The sequence below is a fragment of the Dermochelys coriacea genome, chromosome 2 (genome assembly GCF_009764565.3).
Source record: "Dermochelys coriacea isolate rDerCor1 chromosome 2, rDerCor1.pri.v4, whole genome shotgun sequence".
Taxonomy (NCBI): Eukaryota; Metazoa; Chordata; order Testudines; family Dermochelyidae; genus Dermochelys; species Dermochelys coriacea.
In genome coordinates this window covers 109,482,136-109,505,756 of record NC_050069.1, presented here as the reverse complement: position 1 = coordinate 109,505,756, position 23,621 = coordinate 109,482,136, and the positions used below count along the sequence as shown (strand labels likewise).

The 23,621-nt window shown below is 38.3% G+C and overlaps 1 protein-coding gene across 1 annotated transcript in view; it reads left to right on the top strand.

Annotated features, from left to right (window-relative positions):
- The window catches only part of CDKAL1 (CDK5 regulatory subunit associated protein 1 like 1), a 618,432-nt gene extending 604,764 nt beyond the window's left edge, over positions 1–13,668 (top strand). Inside the window, 1 exon segment of the mRNA XM_043508315.1 lies at positions 13,414–13,668. Within this exon segment, the coding sequence (XP_043364250.1) occupies positions 13,414–13,608 (195 nt within the window). The 3' untranslated portion in view covers positions 13,609–13,668.
- The last annotated feature ends 9,953 nt before the right edge of the window (positions 13,669–23,621 follow it).

The window sequence follows — 23,621 nt, the reverse complement described above, 5'->3', positions numbered from 1 at the left end:
AAGCAAGTGAAAATTGCATTCATGAGGTTAAGAATAGCTTAATTTAAAACTGTTGAAAGTAGGTCTAATTTCAAACAGGTCAGCAAATTAGGAACAAATTAGGGTGTTCCTCAATTCTATTACACCCTTAAGTCATTTGATGAAATGATCAATAGACTGCTAACTGATACTGTAATACTCTATTTTTTATAACACTGTGGACTCTTGCTGCCTGTTTTTGAAAGGTAACAATGAATGCAACACTGCATTTATACTTTTTAATTAATATGTATATTATTCTTGTCAATCCAATATAATTTTGCCAGGACAAATCTATTGAAGTAATTCTGATCTAAGATTATAATTTCCTTAGTTTTATAGGGATTCTTTATACTTTAGGCTTCATAATTTTTCTTTTTACAGTGATGAAACAATTTAGCTCTTACATGCTGAATGATGTTCCCATAATACTTTACTGTGTCTGTGGCCCTTTGATGGTGACTTATCCAAGCACAAACTAAAGTATAATTAGTGTGATCTGATTGTTGGATATTAGTTTTTGTTTTAATGGCATCATAATTTTACATAATAATTTTACATTACATTTTACAATAATTAGGATATGAAAGTTCATATCCTAATTATTTCAGATGGTGTATTAATTTACATAACGCAAAGGGCTTTACGGTGACAATGACATTTTCAGAACAGCATCCCTTCTTTCACATTCTCTCCATCATTATACTGTATCTTCATAACTAACTCACTGAATGGTCGCTTTATCCCATAATGAGTAATCAGACGGTCACATCATTGTATCCTTGTAAGTCAAGATGGAAAAGCAGGTTAACCCAAAAGGTTAGCCCTAATTGAGAACTGTGACTGAGAATTCAGCTCTGACCAATGCAATTTCAGAAGCATAAAGTTCCTCTTCAGGTGTTTTAGTTTGGGTGGTCTGGGTCTGGGTTTTGAATTTTGTTACCAGCAGCTTTAGACAGAAATCTTTTGTTGTGCCAGGGATGAGACGGAGGCTGGATGAAAAGAAAAGAGCCTTTTCAGTAGAAGACAGAGATGGATTTCTAAACAACAGTAGTATTTGCTTTAATTTGCGTGATTAAGTACCTTATATTTCCATGTCATCAAAATGCCATCCTTTGGGGTGGCTCTCTGAAAATTAGAGACTTAATTCTATTGTCTAAGACATATACTCCTAAATGCAGTAGGAACATTCAAAAAACTAGATATGGGCCTAATTGAACATATTAGTTATCTATTAATATTAGACATTTCCAAAGCAATGAAGCAAGCTTACTGAACCAGGACTCGCATCAAGAGGTTATTTTTACATATAGTAACCATGTATACTTGAAGTATACAATGTAATATTAGGCTTTCATGCAACATCCTCTATCATGTATTTAAACAGATCAAACCATTGCTGTTTCAGGTGAATCAGAATTATAAAAAGACTTGTTTCCCTTCTTAAAACCAAACAATCTCTCCCTAAGTCTGAGATCTCTTGAAAGCATTTCTCTCAAATTACAGAATGAGAGAATTACTTTTAAAACGTGTGTTTTATCTCTGAGAACCTAGGGGTGTTCCTGAGGCCTGACACTTGGATTTATTTGACTTCATATTCAGTTCTCCTCTCTACTTTTGTTTCCAACAAAAACTGTTCCTGTGAGGTTTTTTTGGAGAACTGTAAAAGAAAAGAGAGATTTTGGTATGTTTTTAATTATTTAAACACCTAATGAAAGACAGAACACTTTTACTTGGGATTAATGCGCACCAATCTTGATCTCTTACTCCTAATTTTTCCTCATTAATTGTCTGTAAATGCATCACATGGCAGGATTTCTTTCCCCCGATTCACTCCTTCAGGTGCTAAAACACTGCATAGAGATGCAGAAATATTTTTGCTGACACACACTGATGCCAGGCCAGGTGGCTCTTATTAGCTCCAATCCAAGAGTATAACTGGAGTTGAAGTGGCTTCTAAGCAGAAGGAATTGGAGAAGGAAAACTCTAGGAACAGTCAAGCTTCAGAGAAAACTTAGGCTGAAACTTTCTTGGTGGTGGCGGTGGTTGTTGTTAACAATAAGGGGGTGCATTTGGACCATATCAAGTGTGCAGATACAATGGAGCAGGGTAGGAACTCCATTTGCTTACTGGGTCTTTAGATAATTGTACCATGGTTGATCTTTCATAACAAAGGATCTCAAAGCACTTTATAAATTATCACAGTTAGAGCTTGCAGTATCTTCTGGGATCAGTTCAAAACAGGTTCTCAGGTTTTTATGTCATAACCGATGTGTGAGTGTGTAGGCCCTGATCTTCAAAAGGGGTTGGCTCAAAATTTACATGGTTTTCCTGTGTTTGAATATTGGACTTCTCTAAGATTCCATTCTATTCTAAGTCAACAGACAAGCCCGAGTTCAGTGGGTTCATGCATCTTTGCTTTGGTTCACTGGAAATGGGACTAAGCCTCAGTTTTGATGAACAACGAAACTGTGATCCTGGGAAAATATATTTTTCCATATAAAAGTAGATATAAAATGTGAGTCAAAATACAAAATCAGACAATTTCCAGTAACAGGGAATTACAGAGGGTATTATTTTATTATGCTGTAGCCTGCCAGAGTCCGATAGATGCTCGGGCTGAGAGAAGAGGATTTTGTGTGTGCGTTTTTGCTAGATCATGAGAGCTCAACTAAAATGCAGCTGAGAAACCAAGTGAAAATGGCTTATATCAGACTGACCCACCCGCTGACGTGGTGAACAGCAGACAACAGAAGTATAGAAGGTTATATCATTTGACTTGCTTTATGAGCTCAGTGTAAACAAACTCAGCTCGGACTCTAACTGTTCCTTGAACCATTGTCTTGAACAGTTCACAGATAGAGTAAAAAAGATTTGCTGAATACTTTGTAGTCAAAAAATGTTCTAAGAAATCAGTGCTTTTAAGTAAACACATGTCAATATCAAACTGAAGTAGTGAGTACTTTTAGAGTTACCCAAATGCTCTATAGTGCATTACAATACAATATATATTAGTAAAAATTAAGGCTGTCAAGCAATTAAAAAAAGTAATTGCGCGCTTAATTGCACTGTTAAACAATAATAGAATACTATTTATTTAAATATTTTTGGATGTTTTCTATATTTTGAAATATATTGATTTCAGTTACAACACAGAATACAAAGTGTATAGTGCTCACTTTTTATTTATTTTTTATTACAAGTATTTGCACTGTAAAAAAACAAAAGAAATAGTATTTTACAATTCACCTAATACAAGTACTGTAGTGCAATCTCTTTATCATGAAAGTTAAACTTACAAATGTAGAATTATATACAAAAAAACCTGCATTCAGAAATAAAACAATGTAAAATTTTAAAATCTGCAAGTCCACTCAGTCCTACTTCTTGTTCAGCCAATCGCTCAGACAAATAAGTTTGTTTTCTTTTGCAGGAGATAATGCTGCCCACTTCTTGTTTACAATGTCACCTGAAATTGAGAACAGGCGTTTTCATGGCACTGTTGTAGCCGGCATTGCAAGATATTTATGTGCCAGATGTGCTAAAGATTCATATGTCCCTTCATGCTTCAGCCATCATTCCAGAGGACATGCGTCCAGGATGATGATGGATTGTGCTCGATAAGAATCCAAAGTAGTGTGGACTGGTTCATTTTCATTATCTGAGTCATCATCTGAGTCAGATGCCACCAGCAGAAGGTTAATTTTCTTTTTTGGTGGTTCAGGTTCTGTAGTTTCCGCATTGGAGTGTTGGTCTTTTAAGACTTCTGAAAGCATACTCTACACCTCCTCCCTCTCAGATTTTGGAAGGCACTTTAGGTTCTTAAACCTTGGGTCGAGTGCTGTAACTATTCTCACATTGGTACCTTCTTTGTGTTTTGTCAAATCTGCGGTGAAAGTGTTTTTAAAATGAATTACATGTGCTGGGTTATCATCCGAGATTGCTATAACATGAAATATATGGCAGAATGTGAGTAAAACAGAGCAGGGGACATACAATTCTCCCCCAAGGAATTCAGTCACAAATTTAATTAACACATTTTTTTAACAAGTGTCATCAGATGGTAGCATGTCCTCTGGAATGGTGGCCGAAGCATAAAGGGGCATACAGATGTTTGCATATCTGACATGTAAATACCATGCAATGCCGGCTATAAAAGTGCCATGCAAATGTCTCTTCTCACTTTGTGGTGACATTGTAAATAAGAAGAGGGTAGCATTATCTCCTGTAAATGTAAACAAACTTGTTTGTCTGAGCAATTGGCTGAACAAGAAGTAGGACCAAGTGGACTTGTAGGCTCTCAAGTTTTACATTGTTTTGTTTTTGATTGCAGTTATGTAACAAAAAAAAGTCTTCATTTGTAAGTTTGTCGTGAAAGTGAAAGAGATTGCACTACAGTACTTGTATGAGGTGAATTGAAAAGTACTATTCCTCTTGTTTATCATTTTTACAGTGCAAATATTTGTAATAAAAATGCATTTTGATTTCAATTAAAACACAGAATACAGTGTATATATGAAAATGTAGAAAAACATCCAAAATATTTAATACATTTCAATTGGTATTCTGTTCTTTGACAGTACAATTAAAACTGCGATGAATCATGATTAATGTTTTTAAGTTAATCACGTGAGTTAACTGCGATTAATCAACACCCCTAGTAAAAATATTTGGAAGTGTAAACAAATATAAAAATGCCTGTACTTAAAAATGAAATTTGTAACATGAAAAATCCATGTACTTTTTTGTCTAATGCCTCTGATGTTCAGGTTACAGGAACAGCAATATTAATGCTATTTAGTATTTGTGTTGATGTGCGTCATCCCTGCTAGTGGAGTTATGTCAGTCCACTATGTACCAGAAAACTGACTAAGTCCCTCACTACGCTTCCAAGCATAATTAAAAACCCGAGTTTTTGGAATTACAGAGGTGAAAGCTATAAACCTCCCAGCTAAATCTTGTTATTCTGAGAGAGTATAAAGGATGTAAATAAAACAACAGTCTGTGCACATAGTTACTTCTTCCCAAAATTAATAAAGTATGTGAATTTCACCAATTACTGTATTTGTTTTATTAAGAACAAGCTGAAATTGTCACAACTTTTTCTAAGGCTACTAGGTTATATGGAAGCTTTAATCTATCCTGTTCCTTAGCTAACATTACTGAATGTGCACTCAATACGTTCTTCAACTTTTTATTATTACTGAGGTCACAAGTGGCCAGTAATAAGTCATTTTTTAATTAAATACATTAATGCAAAGGCAGAATAAAGGCCACCCAGTTCACAACTATCTTAAGATATAAAGATGCTGAGTGAGAATATAGAACAGGCTTTAAATGCTAAAAGCACTTTAAGGGCTTGTCTACATAGACATTTAGTTCTTCTTTGAGTAAGGTTCTGATGAGTGCTCCACTTCAGGCTCACAACCTTTGTGCCTTTAACTGGAGATTTTTGGTAAAGTAGAACCTCAGAGTTATGAACACCTCGGAAATGGAGGTTGTTTACAATTCTGAAATGTAACTCTGAATAAAACGTTATGGTTGTTCTTTCGAAAGTTTACAGCTTAACATTGACTTAATACAGCTTTGTAACTTTACTATGCAGAAGAAAAATGCTGCTTTCCCTTTATTTTTTAGTAGTTTACATTTAATACAGTACTGTACTGTATTTGCTTTTTTATTTAATTTATTTATTTATTGGTCTCTGCTGCTGCCTGATTGCATACTTCTAGTTCCAAATGAGGTGTGTGGTTGACTGGTTAGTTCATAACTCTGGTGCTCATAATCCTGAGGTTCTACTGTAGTAGTGCCCATTCGGCCCACACATGAGCCCTGCACTTCCTTGTGCCATGCCCCAAGCCTATATATGGTTATACGGGCAAACCACCCTCAGTTTCTTCTTTCTTGGCTTCAGGATGTGCATTAGCCTGCTTTATTAAAACTGAGACTCTCCAGCAGACCTCAGATCCGAGTCAGAAGACCCATCCCTGCACATCAATCTCTGAGTGAACACAGAGCCCTATCAACTTTAGCACGTTCATGTGGGACTACCTGAGGCAAATCCAGAGAAGACCCATAGAAAGTGGAGCCATTCTCCGCAGGAGACTACCTCAAAAAGACCTTAGTCCCCACAAAGCAAGACCACTGCAGAGACCTCTCAATCCACTCTGAATATGGTTGAGGCTCCAGACACTCTTGGTACCAATCCTATGTCTAGATCTCTGGGCAAAAAGAGAGAAAAAGAGCAACAAGCATGCGTTGGTACCAAGACCTTTGATACTGCAAAAGCAGAACACTGCATCAGTGAAGCATTCCGCCTCTAAGAGAACAGTATCCACAGCTCCTTCAGTTCTATCTGCATCAAAATCAACCACTAAGAAGGCCTCGGTACCAGGAAGACACACTTTTCATATGGTCTTGGTGCCTCTCCAGGCATCCTCATCAGTACCAACTACTTTAGCAAGAAGGGACTTTTCAGAATGACTTATATCCTCACTACCAAAAATGGAATGGTGCCCTGTCCTTCAAACCTCCCCCCAGTACACAGAAGTTCAGATTATCCCAGAACTTCCTTGTTTTGGAGGAATCGGTGACTCCCATTTTAGTGGTTACCAAAAGGTTATCAGTATCAAGACAGGCACAGTTTCAGAGATGGGATATTTCCCTGGTACTGCTTGATTCTCCAACACCTTCAGAGAGTTCTGGAGCTCCCTCTCTTCCAATTCACATGTCTCAATCTAAGATTCACTTCAAACAAGGGATTTCCCACCTGAGACTTTTGAAAAGAGGGGAACGTTACACCAAAGATGACCCTGTGTTCCCCCGAACTGGTTTGAGTACCAGTGACCAGTGGATGCCACCCCCAATGACTTTTGGACCACCCGCCCCCCACAGTAGCCATACTGGGATCCTTTGGCTGCATATCAACAGCAATTTTCGCATACTCCTAGTCTTTCTTCTGGGGACTACCCGGGAAGATCCTCCCATACTCAAACTATCCCTCCTCCTCTACCTCAGGCACTAGAATCCTTTGAGGAGCAGAAGGCCAGGGAAGATAAAGAGGCTACTCTTGAAACAAATACTACTTCGTCTTCCCCAGATGGATCAGTTATGCGTCCCATACCAACTATGGCAGATGACCTCAGCTATTTCCAGGAATTAATGAAGCACATTGCAGATTCCCTTGGAAGAAGTTAGGGAGTTGCAACATAACTTGCTTAATATCCTTCAGTGCACTCCCTCTACCTGAGTTGCCCTGCTTATTAATAAGCCCCTGTTGGATCCTGCCAAATCCATCTGGCAGACCCCTATGATATCACCAACGTGTAAAAGGTCCTGTCTAAGGACCCTAAATTTTTGTTCACCCATCCAGCACTGAACACCCTGTTTATGAAGGCAGTGAATGAGTGTGGCAGACAACACCACAAGAAGGCCACACCATATGTTAAGAACCAAATATGCCTTGATCTGTTCAGCAGAAAAACCTATTTATCTGTGACTCTTTAATTTAGGATTGTGAACTATTGAGTGATGTGGCAACGTACAATCACTCAAATTATGCCAAATTTACCATCTTTATTGAGCATCTGCTGACTGATCAGTGGGACCCATTTTAGGCTGCTATTAACAAGGGTCAACGGTTAGAACATTTCTGCAGGCCTCGCTGGATGCAGGTGACGCTGTCACTTGATCTGTCTCTACAGTAGTGGTCATGCAGAGAGCATCCTGGCCCCAACTGTCTGGATTCCTAAGGGAGGTCCAAAACACAGTTGAGGACCTTCCGTTTGATGGCCTCAGGCTATTTGCTGAATCCTTGCGCACACTTAAGGATTCCAGAGCCACGTTGAGATCCCTGGGGATTTACACACCTATAAACAAATGGAAGTTTAGTAGATCCGAAATGGCTCAAAAATCCCACCCCACTTAATTCTCAGGATTCCAGAGACCTTATTAACAACCCAGGAAGAAGTCAAGGTTCCGGATGAAGAGACCATATGCTTCCTCTGCATCTACTACTGATCCCTTATCATCTAAGTACCAGTTTAGATGGGCTGGCAAAGCTCCCCAGCAACATATTCCACATCCCAGTCCCATTCTGCTCACCTTGTCAGTCCCAGTGTTCACTGCTCTGGCTTCTCATTCCAGTCCCAGTCTCTTTGCCCAGTCTTACTCCTCCAGACTCCCCATTCCAGTCTCCTTGTCCAGCCAATCCCAATTCCTCCCCTTCCAACTCCTTATCGAATATGTATTTCTGACCCACTCCTCCATCCACATTCCTGTTTCCACCAGCTGCTAGTACCAATCTACCTACTGGGCTCCTTATTCAGTTTCCCACTCTCTTTACCTAGCATGCCCCCTGTTCTCTCCTAGCTCCTTATCAGATCTTTTCATTTATTCATAAAAATTCAGCCTGAGGCAGACACACAGCATGGAAAATTTCAGAGAGGAGTAGGTTGATGGGAGTTAAGGGCTTGGAATGTGGCAGCTATATTGACAGAAAGAAGAGGCCAGATCTTGGAAATGTTATGGAAGAAAAAGCATCAAGATGTGGCTGCAGTCTTGATATGCGGGGCTGGGGCAGGGCAGAACAAAAATTGATCTTCATAATGGACAATGAATCTCAGAGAAACTGTTAGATCTGAGAGAAACTGACACATTGTTGCTTAAAGTCAGTCTCTGCATGACCTCTCATTATCAAATAAACATTTTATTTGTGTTTGGCCACAGGCAAGCTTCTAGTGGTAGTCATGACCCAAGCTGACCGGGTCAGATTCAGTGATTTGAATGTTATCTATGGATAGTAAGACAGGTTTACAGATTGCAGTCTATTTGTGCGACGCTTTCATGAATTTATTTTCATTTTGTAACTGAGTAAGAATCAAAGCATATTACCAAAACGTAGTGAGGCTCCCTCTGTTCCTTCTACTGAGTACAAATATTAATTAATTACGTATTTTACCCTGTGTCCAATTCTCTCCCCCACCCTTCCTATGTATGTAATTAAAAGAATAAACAAAGTGAAATTCCTCTTTCAAAAGTGCCTTGCTGTTTTGGTTATTTTTCAAGACTTCCCATTTCTTGTAACAAATAAGCAAACTTTAACCTAGCTTTGAATGGGCATCTGGAATCAGTCAGTTCTTAGGTTAGAGGATTGTAAGATTTTACAGATGGAAACATATGGCACATCAGCTGCCCCAAACACACTTAAGTTAGGGAACTGAAAAGTTGCAACAGAAACTCCTTTTTTTGCATTCATTTTTTTGTTTCCAACTAAATAGCACTGCATGTTACTTGAGATGCATAATGGCAAGGATGCCACAGGTTGTTAGCATTGTGAGGATTATTTAATGACATTTGGAAAAAGATAATTAATTTATATGCAGATTATTTTCATCTCTTAAGATCATATCCTGGCCTTATGGAAAAAGCCTATAGAATTTGGTAGAGATTAAATATATGGGGCTCTATAAAAATGTGTAATGGGGATCCATAGAAATTACTTCTATAAATCTGTAGAATCAAATAAGAAATGTTACCCTTTTTATCATGTTTATAACTATCCAGTAGAATTTGATAGGAGGGATATGATTTTCTAATATATTCTATAGGACCTTTTTGTAATTGTTTGCTTTGAAAATCATGAAAATGCTTCCAAAATATAAGAGCCCCAAGTGTATGTTACAGCATATAATGTATAATGCATATTTTAATGTTTTTTCTTTTAATTTTTCACATATGCTTGTTGTGCGTGATTATATAAGATCTCTATTTTTTGACAAAGTGGTACAAGAGTGTATGTAATACAGCAGTGGTTCTCAAACTGTAGGTTGGGTCCCCAAAGTAAGTCGTGACCCCCTGGCATTAGACTTGATGGGAGTCAGGGTTGAAGCCAAAGTCTGAGTCCTACTTCCCAGGGGTGAAGCCCTCAAGCTTTGGTGCCCCCCAAGGAAGCGGGTTGGGCTTTGGCCCACTTGCCTGGGGTGCTGGGGCTCAGGCTTCAGTCCCCCTTCCCGGGGTCGTGTAGTAATTTTGGTTGTCAGAAGAAGGTCGCGGTGCAATAAAGTTTGAGAAACCCTATAGTACTGCATGGTTGGAATAAAAGATTCAGCAGTTTAATTTATCTTGAGATATATTCAGTCAAATAATTTTTTACTGTAGTTAGCTAACACTTCAAGCTCTAACAATGCCCTGAACCATAAAGGAAATTTGCATATAAGAAATATTTTGAATCCGTTAAAACCTCAGCTCACAGCTGAAGAGTAGCTATCATGTCTTTGTTGACAAACATGAAGTGAGATCTTACCCCAAAAAAAAAAAAGCTAGGCTGTGACTGGCAGATGCCAAACTTTCGGTTTTGATGTATGTATTTCAGTCAGGGACTAGAGTATCAGAAAGACAGCAATCAATGTGGCTGTACAAGAGCACCCAAAATATATTACTCCTGGCAGTTGTCAGGGCAGAATTATTCAGAAAATAATCTGAAATGCATTTGATCATATGCTAGATGGTTTAATAATTTATATTATACCTTATTAGCAAAGTCTTGTGTTTACTTTGCTGTTGCCAAAATAAGATGAAAGACTTAATTCAGCGGAAATATGAGATGCTAGACTCACAGTGGCTGTTTTTGCATTTGTGTTTGATAATTTCTCCCCACTTTTTCCCCTTCTCTCTCTCTCTCATTAGTGGGAGAAATATTTCTATTAATTATGAGGTTACCAACTGTTTTAATTCTGAATTCCTTATGTCTGGAAAATAATATCAAGACTCAGTTATGGCACACATCTTTTTATACATGTGCTATGTGATTTTAAAAGCCTAATAAAGTTACCTGTGTATTTAATCCAAATATTTTTCAGATGAAAAACAGACTCTTGTCTAGCTTTATTCCTATTGAATTTCACTTGATTGCATTATACAGTACTTTTTTGCAATTCCTGCAGTTTATGAAAATCCATTCAAACTAGATTTAAGGAAATGTTATACTTCCACTGGATGCAGATTATGTATGGTGAAAGTTAGACAAACTCAGAATCTTACATATGTGCCTTGAAGATTTTCTTGGAAGTAAATACGTTTGATCAAAACTCTCACAAACAAGACACTATGGTATATCCCACCATATAAACTTAATGCAATGCAGGATTGTAAGTGAGCTCAGTAATCAGACTTATTGGAATGGTGCTGTCAAATAAAAGTGAAATTCTTATCCTCTTCCAGTCCATTCATGCAAGATAAAAGGGCCAGAGTGGCAGACCTAAAAGGACCCTAATAACCTGTATTTTTGATTGGGGGAGATTTCCCCTCGCAAGTCATGGTGTTTGGAGTGTGTGGAGGTTGGGGCTGGGAATAGGAGGGATGTGTCTGCGGCCGACCATGATACACAGCACTGCAGATTATAAATTGTTTTGATTGTTTGCACAATCTACCTAACCGACAGTATGAAAAACACCTAATATTTTATGTGGCCATGAAAAGACATGATTTGCCTCAGATGAGTAGAATTTTGAAGACATGCAGTTTGAGGCGAAGAGAGGTTTTCCTCCAAACTTTGACCAGTCTTAAAAACAAGTATATTACTGGGTAGCTTGTTTCAGATAAATAAAAACCTTAATAATTGGTTTTCTGTGGTTTCCAGTTTATTTTGCATGTAAAGGTTAAGTAGCTTTGATTCTTGAAATAAAATAGCTGTAGCCAATTACTATTTTTTTAGATTCCTTAGGAATAGATTTTAATTACTCTACCTATCAGTACAGAGCAATATCCGTCAACACATGCAATATTTTGTGGTGAAAAGCTAACACATTCTTCACAATGTAGTGATGCAATCCTGGAATCCTTGAGTTTTCATGCTTTAACTGGAAAGCACTATGTCCCAATATACTTGTTGACTTACTTCTGCTTCCTTCCTGACAATCTTTTACCTACAGTACATGTAGCAAGTCATCTTCATTTCACAGGTTACATGGTCAGTAATCCTCCAACTAGCATTGTGTGCACTCTGAATTAACAACACCTCAGATGTTAAAGCACTTACCTGAGGCTGTCATTTTGCCCCTTTGATATTTGTTTATCTAAGCAGTTTTAATCATTTTCATTCTACAAATACTATAACAGTATTTAATCCTGGAGTGGATAAAGGAAGCAGGCTGCAAGTCAACTGTTTAGGTTGTGCTGTCCCACTTAGATGTGGGCAGGCACCTTCAGTGGTTTATATTTGTTGTATTGAGTCAGGAGCTATATTAGCCATGGACAAACATGCACACAATCTTGTTACAGCTACTTAAGAATGTACTGTATGATTGGTCAGACAGGCATATGGTAGTACAAGTGGAAAGTAAAGGTAATGATACCCAGGTAGAAAAAGTGAGGGGCAAAAGGTGACTCTCCAAAAATATTTTAAAATGGGAGATTTCAAGAAGTTAAAATCCGAGTGGTTCATTCCAATTTATTAAAGAAATTCTTGAAAGAGAGAAAATGAGTCTAGGAAAAAATGTAACATAAACCAAGCATAAGCCAAAATAAACAATGAAAAAATTAAATGTTATGACAACATATTAGTAAATCTTCTTTGTTTTATACTCTTTTCCATCATTTACACCTTCTTGCTGATGTATTCTGATGGCATTTAAACAGATACTGATTTTTAACCATAAAACTCTGTTGAACTAGATATGTGTTGCAGTAGGAACACTTCCATTAGCTTAAAATCTGAATGGTAAAATTAAGCCTGAAATGGCGACTCAGCGTGCCATGCTACAGTATAGATCCTGTCGCTAGTGAGGACTGTTGGTGCTTTTAATCACGTTGACAGTGGTAATAGCAGCCCTAGCAGGGGATCTTGAGACTCAATATGAACAAGAAGGTAAGTGTTTTAGCACAGCTGCCTCGTGAGGGTCAGGGAGAAAGTGCTGGGGGAGGACTTTGGAACATCACTGAGCTAGCACACCAGGGATAGACACAATGATTGACATTTGCAGGGCCCTGCTGTGGAAAAAATGGCAATGTTGTTGTTTCGCTGTATTGCTAGCTATACAGTCCCATTTGAAGGAACCAAAGAGTGGGAGGGTAGCAAAACAAAAAAAGACACCCTCCCAAACAACTTCTCTTTGACATTGTTGCCAAGCAATTTGTCTGTGCTGTTAACAGTTTTATTGATTTGGAAATTAATTTCACTGAAGAGACTGACTCAGTATGGCATCAGCACAAATTCTTCACCATATCTGAGAAATGAACAAGATAAACAAGGAGAATTCAATAATGCAATACAGACTGAAGTATTGTTTGACTTTAAAAGGGACATTATTACTAAGAGGAGATTTCCTTTGTACTTGATATACATCATCAAATATAATTAACATGCAAGCTTAATCTAGTTCTTGTATTTCTCCACAGGAGTTCAGATATGTGCTGGAAAATGGCTTGAATTTGAAAGCATGCCCTTCTGCTGGAATCCGAGAAAAAGCATCCTTGAGTTCCAGGAAGGTGATGCAACTTCCTTGGCAGCAAGAAGGAGGTGGACTGAAGATGCTGTCTGTCAGCCTGGCTTTACTGGCAATTCTTGTTACTTTTTATTATGGAGGTGTTTAAATAGAACACTGAACTGAAAGAAGCTTTTGTGAACAAAAATAAAGTGCTGATTAAAATCTTCAGAGGAAATCTATTTAAAAAACAGATGTAAATTGAGCAATAATTTGTACTCACCCTAAGCCTTTCCTTTCATCCACAGTTTAAGTGAGATGCTTTCTGCCCTTATTTGCATTCTGTGGTTATTTTATCAAAAGCAGGAAAAGGGATTGTCACATCAGACTTTTTCTCTTGTAGATTTCTTTTTCTTTTTAAAGAAAAAGCAGGTGTTTGCTTATTTGTCTTTTACGTAGCTGAAGGTAAATGCATATGTAGGAAACTCATTAAATTGTTAAGGAATCTTTTCTTCCTGAAGAAGTATTGATCTTGGGATGCTGAGCATTTGAAGTGCCTTAAACCTTTTTCTTGATGCTTGTCTTTGTATATTAAAATCAAATATTCAGTAGTAGAACTGTTCGACCATTGCAATTTGTCATCTGTCACCGCTGGTGTGTCAGCCATGTCTGAAGTAATTTTTGGCCTACAACAAAAAAACATCAATAGCTCAGCCTCCTAACTAGGACAGTTAAAGAACATACTCACTTTGTTCTAAATATATGAAAAAATAATTGTTACACAGAAATAATTTGAACACTTTTGTTTGTTATTGTTGAGTGGGAAATTCATGAATTTCTGTAAAAGGCAAATTTAGTGTGATCAGCATAGGCCTGATCCAACACCCATTTAAATCAGTGTGAATCTTCCCATTCTCTTCAGTGGGCATTAGATCAAGCCTTATATAAGTAATGTGAGAATACTTTGTTATTGGGGAAATAACTTTCACATATACCACAAATTGTTGTTTGTTCTTTTTAACTCTGTTCTTTTCAAGGAGGAAGCATTATCTAATGGATAGAGCACTGGATGGTTTCAGGAAGTCTCCGCTCCATTCCTAACTCTGCCAGTGAACCTGCTGCATGACCTAGTTCAAGTCAATTCCCCTCTCTGTGGCCTCACCCAAGCTGTCTGTCTTGTTCAAGTTCCTTGGGTCAGGGACAGTCTCTGATTATGTATTTGTACAGTGCCTCGCACACAGGCCCCAGTCTTGGTTGAATTCCTAGATGCTAATGTAGTACAAATAAATAATAGCTTGAGTAAAAATGTTGTGTACCTTTCAAAGAAACATAATTAAAGACAGGATTTATAATAGTTACAGATAATTAAACAGGAAGATCCATCATCAGTCTTTCAATAAGAAACATATCTTCAGAAAATATGAATTTGTAATGACTACAAACAAGATCCAAGATTTCCAATTTCAAGGGCTTTAACATCGTGAGAGGTTTTTTTTTATAAGTTGGATTGTTATTTGCTTTGCAGACTTGAGCCTCTTGAAATTTTGAGCATATTGAGATTTTGTTTCAGTGAAATAAGCTCTGTTCACCTTTTGAGGCTTTTCTCCACAACTCTAAAGGCTAGAAACTTACTTTAAAAAAATGAAAGCTGAAATTTTCAGTGAGACACTTGATTCCAGGAGCTGAGGCATACAGAAAAACTCCAGATATTATGAGAGTCGCAAAAAAAATTGCAAGAGTATTGCTATCATCAGTAAATCAGGAAAAATGTCATCTTGTAGAAATAAGATATACAAATAAATTCTACCCTCTACCGACTTTTAAGAGTCCATTGTATCCATATCTTCTCTCCAGCTCTCCACCAGAGTACCTTGTAAATAAACAGTTATCTTTGTACAGATTTCCAAAAATGCATACCCATAGTTCATGCTGTTTATCCTTAATATGCTTGTGGATAAATTAACAGGATGGATTCCTGGCCCAATTGACTTAGGTGCAGCCAGAATTTCATCAACAACTTTTTATAATCTCAGAATTTTTGCAAAAAGAAACGCATATCAACAGAAGGTAGGAGAAAATGGCTGCATATACTGTGGTTCTCAAATCAAGTCTTCCAAAGGTTTAAGGAAGTCCTTAAATAATCAGTATGTTTCCATCTTCCTTTTGACTTTGAGGGGTTCCTCTTACCCATTCTATTATAGAACGTTCTTTATTTGCCTGATTTGTGGCTGGTAAACTTTGGGTATAGATAAACCAATTCTAATCAAATAAGAGCTCAACTGGGCCTTCAGGCAAAACACAAACTGAATCCCAACTGTTTGCTACTTGAGGCTATCATTGTAGATTAATGATAAACTTCAACTAGTGCAACTCTATTTTATGAAGCAGGTCAGTGTGAGTACATTATATCTCTGTTATGTGCTCCCAGTGGCTTCCCAGCTGCTTCTGAGTGCCATTCAAGGTGTTAATTTTTAAATTGTACAGCATCATTATGGTTTGAGACCTAGTTAAACAAAAGAGCATCCCTCTATGCACCATCACAGTGCTTGAGAAATCTGATACATTGAGTCTACTCTGAATTTGTATAACCATAGCGATCTAGGAGCCCCAGTCATAGATCAGGATCCTGTTTTGCTGTCCTAGATGTTGTAAAAACACAGAACTAAAAGGTAGCCTTTGTCCCATGGAGCACACTGCAAAAAAAAAATAAAAATATATCCCTAAAGCCTATGCATCCTCATTCTCTCACACACATATTCATTCACAGTAACCACTTGAGTATGTCTTTGGCTAGTTAGTAATCAACTCCCTTTTTTTTTTTTTAGAGCTGTCAAGAGATTAAAAAGTTCTCGATTAAGTGTGCAATTAGAAAAAATAATCGTGTGCTTAATCTCACTGTAAATAATAGAATACCATTTAAATATTTTGGATTTCTACATTTTGAAATATATTTATTTCAATTACAACACAGAATACAAAATGTACAATGCTTACTTTATTACTTTTTTTGATTACAAGTATTTGCTCTGTAAAAAAAAAAAACCCAAAAGAAATAGTATTTTACATTTCACCTAATACAAGTACTGTAGTGCAATCTCTATCATGAAAGTTGAACTTACAAATATAGAATTATGTACAAAAAACCTGCATTCATAATAAAACAATGTAAAGTTTTAGAGCCTGCATGTCCACTCAGTCCTACTTCTTGTTCAGCCAATTGCTCAGACAAACAAGTTTGTTTACTTTTGTGGGAGATAATGCTGCCCGCTTCTTGTTTACAGTGTCACCTGAAAGTGAAAACAGGTGTTCTCATGACACTGTTGTAGGTGGCGTCCCAAGATTTTTACGTGCCAGATGCACTAGAGATTCATATGTCCCTTCATGCTTCAACCACTATTCAAGGGGATATGCGTCCATGCTGATGACGGATTCTGCTTGATAACAATCCAAAGCAGTGTGGGCTGATGCATTTTCATTATCTGAGTCAGATGCCACTGGCAGAAAGTTGATTTTCTTTTTTATAGTTTCATAGATTCATAGATACTAAGGTCAGAAGGGACCATTCTGATCATCTAGTCCGACCGCCTGCACAGCGCAGGCCACAGAATCTCACCCACCCACTCCTACGAATAACCTCACCTATGTCTGAGCTATTGAAGTCCTCAAATCATGGTTTAAAGACTTCAAGGAGCAGAGAAGCCTCCCTCAAGTCAACCATGCCCCATGCTACAGAGGAAGGCGAAAAACCTCCAGGGCCTCTCCAATCTGCCCTGGAGGAAAATTCCTTCCCGACCCCAAATATGGCAATCAGCTAAACCCTGAGCATATGGGCAAGATTCACCAGCCAGATACTACAGAAAATTCTTTCCTGGGTAACTCAGATCCCATCCATCTAATATCCCATCTCAGGGGATTAGTCCTATTTACCCTGAATATTTAAAGATCAATTACTTACCAAAATCCCATTATCCCATCATACCATCTCCTCCATAAACTTATCGAGTAGAATCTTAAAACCAGATAGATCTTTTGCCCCCACTGCTTCCCTTGGAAGGCTATTCCAAAACTTCACTCCTCTGATGGTTAGCAACCTTCGTCTAATTTCAAGTCTAAACTTCCTGGTGGCCAGTTTATACCCATTTGTTCTTGTGTCCACATTGGTGCTGAGCTGAAATAATTCCTCTCCCTCTCCTGTATTTATCCCTCTGATATATTTATAGAGAGCAATCATATCTCCTCTCAACCTTCTTTTAGTTAGGCTAAACAAGCCAAGCTCCTTAAGTCTCCTTTCATAAGACAAGTTTTCCATTCCTCGGATCATCCTAGTAGCCCTTCTCTGTACCTGCTCCAGTTTGAATTCATCCTTTTTAAACATGGGAGACCAGAACTGCACACAGTATTCTAGGTGAGGTCTCACCAGTGCCTGAATGAGGTGCATTTAAAAAATACTATTTATTTATCATTTTTACAGTGCAAATATTTGTAATAAAAATAATGTCTTTGATTTCAATTACAACACAGAATACAGTATATATGAAAATGTAGAAAAACATCCAAAACATTTAATAAATTTCAATTAATATTCTATTGTTTACCAGTCCCATTAAAACTGCGATTAATTTTTTTAATCATAATTAATTATAAGTTAACTATGATTAATTGACAACCCTACTTTTTTCCCCCAAACAAAAAGGAGCCTCAACTGTGCTTGTTTTTAGATGACTGTGTTAGCTTTGTGCTCTCTACTTCAAACTCTTCAGTGAGTAATCTATCACATTACAAAACTTGAATGGCAAGGGCATGTTAAATCTGCTCTAAACACCAACCTGATAACATTTTTTTCCTGCTGTTTAGGCAGGATTGACATTTAATCCTTCCATTAAATGGCATTCTTTTACTGATGACATCCTCATTTAACAATGAGCATAAAACACAAATTGTCTTTTGCATAAGCCTTATTTTTAAGAAAGGGGAAAGAGAAATGGTACCTTTTGAGGGGAGTTCAGACACCTCTGTCACATTGCTGCCTACATATTTCTGAACATCTGACAGCTTCTGTTAATTTAGTTTCACTCCCTAGTTCAACTTCCCATATGGAAAGCTGGAATGATTTTTGAATAACAGCCAGTAATATCTGAAGTGGCAGCAACTGGCAACTCTGACACTGATCTTGGCTATGGCCATTACCCAGAATCCCTCTGTTCTTCTTGAGAAGCAATTACAATTTCACAGGTTGGAATTAAAATTCCCTGTGGTATGCAATAGAGTAACTGAAACTGTCAAACTGATTTCAAGCTGCTAATCTTTCACTGTGAAATGAGTGAAAATAGAGTCTCTCTTACCCATACACAGGTCTGACAGCTTAAAAGCTCCAATCTTCCAGTTCATTGGAATACATACGGAGGGTGACTTGCTCTGCCCACACACAGGATGTCTATAAATATGTCTATGAAAATGTGTGTTAATACTAAGATTATATTTTAAAATAGCTTGTCATGATAAGTGTGATTTCAGAGACTGACTAAGACAAAGATAAAGAAGTAACATGGAAGAGTTCTGGGGACATGGAAGAATGGGTATTGTTTTGCTACATATATAATATATAAACAATTTTTTTTCTGAATACGTGATATATTTCAGGGGACAAGGAGATAGTTTGCAAGTGTTCTAAATAGTTTTATTTTAACTACATTTGTTATATTTATAAATGTTAATAAACACTTAACTTTTTAATTTAAAAATTAAAATTATACTTAGTGCTCAAGAATAGGAAAAAGTGAGGAAACTTTTGTAAAGCTGTGGCATTGATGTGAGCAGGACAGAAGAGGTCTATGGGAAAGATAGGGAATACCAATAAAACTGCATTGCAGGTCTGGACTGAGGATAGACTCATGGGAGTTAGTGCCCACTTGCAAAGCCTCCATTGACTTCAGTAGTGGCAGGAAAAGCCCTTGGTTTACATAGTTAAAACAACAGTGATCACTGCAAAACTTGTTTAGTTAAACACCAGCTAACTGTTCTTTCTTTAGCATTGTATTTCATTCTTTCTGATTTAGGACAGGTTAAAATGCTGCATTGATGCAGCTGCGCCACGATAGCGCTTAAGTGAAGATGCTCCTGAACTGATTGGAGAGCTGTTCAAACTGGCATAGTTAATCCACCTTCCTGGGCATCTACATGGGGGCGGTTAGCAGCGGTATAACTACATCGCTCTGAGTGGATTTTTCACACATCTCAGTGGCATAGTTATACTGATACATGTCTGTAGTGTATCAGGCCTCAGTGTTGTCTTATCATTCAAGTGAAACAAACCTTTTTTCTTAGGGTAAGTGGAGCAGCCTCACTCTCTGGTTGGGGAGTGGGGAAATTGTAACCTATTGCATGTTAATTTTAAAGGTATCCATACAATACTGAAGCAACATAACCGCAAAGAAAGTGCTGTGTCCCTGACTCCTGCCTGTAATGTACTGCTCCTCCTGGCAAAGCTATCTTTGGGCCTTTTGTTCTGAACATGTTGCAGTGTACTGTTGTGAATGATTTACCAATTGAAAAATCATGAAAATGCCTGAGCTTCAGCTAAAGACCTACTCAAACTTGTGCCAAAAACAACTCACACACCCTTCTTTTCCTATCCCACACCCATTTCCGTGCCTTTTTCCACCTATATGCAGAATTCTCTCCCAATACCCAGTCACTAAGCCACAACCCCAGTCCTCATTCAAATCCTCCTAAAATCTCACTACTTCTGTGTCTCACAGAAAATTAGCCACCATAAAAAGTTCCTTTAACTGAGCCATTAGGATATATGCCTACCATAACTCAGTACCCAGATGATTTTATTTTGAGAGGAAGTATAAGACAGGAAGGATAGTCCTGTGGTTCAGGTGGAAAATCTGGGTTGAATTTCCTCCACTGGTACAGACTTCCTATATGACCTTGAGTAAGTCTCTTAGGCCTGAATTCACAAAGGGACTTAGGTGTTGTGATGCATTCTCTCACTTTCTCTCATCCAATGACTTTGTGGATCAGAGCCTGAGCTTCTCTGTGCTTCAGTTCCCTATCTGAAAAATCAGAATAATAGGTACTTCCCTACCTCACAACTGTATTTGTGACATCAAAGAGTATAAGGTGCCCAGGTAATAGTATGATGAGAGTCATACAAGTATCTAAAAATGATACTGTTACTGTCAGTCTTGTGCTTTGTCATCCCTTCCCCTCCCCCACAGTTGTTAGTTATTCTCATTTGTCATCTCGCATACGAAACTGTAAGCACCTAAGGAACTGCTTTTAATTTGTCCTCTGGAGCATCTTGTGCATGTTGGGGGCAGTATAAATAAAAAAAAATACATCTCTCCATTCCTGATAGCAGCAGGATGTCTGCAAGTCTTGAATAGCTTTTCACTTCAACATGCATCTTGAAATGAGGCACTTCATATGCACATCTCAAACCCCCAAAAAGTCCAGAGCAGCTAAATTGCATGTAGAAGGGCAGACTGGGGATAAGGGTAAGTTTGGATAGTGCCATGTTGTGGTGCAGATGAAGATGCAGATGTTTTCCCCTCCCCAAAACCAAAAAACCCAGCAGCATATGCAGCATCAGACACTTTTTTTTTTTTGATCATATGGACTGATCTCAAGTTAACAGCTGGAATTTTACACAGAGCTGTAGTTTCATTAACATACTAGTTCCAGGTGTTAGAATTCCCCCCATGTAGAGTGCTAATATAAAAAAAAAATCTAGCACACTCATATTAAGGTACAAGATGCTATTATTTACCAGCTGCATCACATAAGAAATACATTGGCAGCACAGAAGGAAACTAATACCTCGCACAGTGACATGCTGTACTGTCATTTGCATCTATGCTTCTTTTTTCTCGGTATTTATTCTCCTGACATTTTAAATGGATTAAAAAGAAAGAAAAAAAAATCTCTTCTATGAAGAAAAAATCATACAACATGAATAGAAAAGTGTAAAAAAAAAATTCTATTCAGAAATCTTTGTTTCCTTGGAACCAAGTTAGCAATGATAACCATTCTCCTGTGGGTATAGTATGAACATGGTACTTTATAGAGAATGATCTGCCTTTAGTATTTACTGGATTTAGGTAGTGGAATAAAGTTCCACGCTAATGGCCAAAGGGTGATTTAGAGGTGTGCCTACAATGTGCATGCTTCAAATGCTCAGTCTTTCTGTGAGTATGAGGAAAAAGCTTAGTTTTGCTCAACTGAGCATGAAACATAATGACTACTCCCTCCCGTGGTGGTGGTTTTGGGTACTGGTGTATGGGTGGGTGGTTGGCCAGGGTTAACCATTTACACCTATGGAGTAAAAGGCATTTGTGATTTAAAAAGGGGCAGGTTATTTGTCTGTGCATATAATCTGGAGAAGGAAGCCTGTGTTAGGGGAGTGAAGGAAAACTCATTGGTTGACACTGAAGTCTATGGGAGTTTTCACTTCAGTGGAGCCATTGTATTCAAGACCTATTTAGAGGTTAAGACTCTTTTGTAATACTCAGAACCTGGCCTCTGAGCTGTAGAGGGTCCCTCTGAAATATTTGATCCTAATTGGGTCTAAGGTTAGAGCTGTGATGTAGTGTATTATTTTGTGACACTGGTGTGCTTTACACCACCAGACTGAAAGGAAAGGAAAAATGTCCCTCTAGTGTGGACTCTGGTTGGTGGAAATATAGGGATATGTGCTGTGTTTCAGTGTGGAGGACACTTCAGATGATCATAGTGTACCCCAAGGTCTAGTGTGCTTCAGCACAGCAGCAGCCGTGGGAACTACAAGTTATGGACCACAAACTCCAGCATGTTGAGAGAACGTCCTGGTTCCTGCCAGGAAGTCCCCTCTGCCCCTCCCAGCAGGAAGTTCCATTCAGCAGTGGCTGAAGCTGGGAGTGAGGGAAACAAGCAGAGAGGAGGTTGCTGGACTGTGATCCTGTTGCATGTTTCTGTACAGGTAGGACCAAAAAGGGCTTAAAGAGCACCCAGAGAGGAGTCTAAATGGTGCAAAAGGAGAACACTGGCTTCTTTGGTTTGGGGTTTAGTTATTGTGGGAGTTAGGACATGCTGGTAAGGGGGCTGTTAAATAAAGAAGCCTCCGCCCCTCCCCGCAGGAAGTTCCATTCAGCAGTGGCTGAAGCTGGCAAGCAGAAGGGAAGCTGCTGGATTGTAATCCTGTTCTGTTTCTTTCCAGACTAAAACCTTGTTCCTGGTGGTTTGTCTGAGGTGAACACACTGACACACAACACCAAGCACATGGAGGAGCCTCAGGCCCAGTTTCCCAAAAGTGGTGTAAAAAGGCCCAAGGCAGACCCTATTTTGGGCAACCTCATACTGGGGGCTACAATAGGCTTTCATACTATTTGTCAAAGTACTTACACTTCTGACTCCAAGGCTGGTAAAATTAATGAAAAAAAAGTGACAAAGAAATTTGTTCAGGCTCTAGGACATTTCAGCAAACAGTGTTTTTTAATCACTGCAAACCTGTTGGTTCTTTTTTTCCCAGCAGTCTCTTCTAGGTAGCATAGTGCCATTCCTTCACTGTAAAGCTACATTCCTTCCCACCATGCTCCCCACTACAGACTACTGTCCATGTTTCTACATACCATAAGTACATCCCACAGTGTGATGCAACATGAGGTGTCTTCTAAAACAGTCATTAAGGGAAATTTGAGAGTCTGATCATTGTGTCTGCTTCCAAGAAAGCAAAAATGTTACCTCTCTAAAGGACCTGATTTACTCTAGGAAACAAAAAGAAAAGGAGTACTTGTGGCACCTTAGAGACTAACAAATTTATTAGAGCATAAGCTTTTGTGAGTTACAGCTCACTTCATCGGATGCATTTGGTGGAAAATACAGGGGGGAGATTGATATACACACACAGAGAACGTGAAACAATGGGTTTTATCATACACACTGTAAGGAGAGTGATCACTTAAGATAAGCCATCACCAGCAGCAGGGGGGGGAAAGGAGGAAAACCTATCATGGTGACAAGCAAAGTAGGCTACTTCCAGCAGTTAACAAGAATATCTGAGGAACAGTGGGGGGTGAGCTGGGGGGGAGAAATACCATGGGGAAATAGTTTTACTTTGTGTAATGACTCATCCATTCCCAGTCTCTATTCAAGCCTAAGTTAATTGTATCCAGTTTGCAAATTAATTCCAATTCAGCA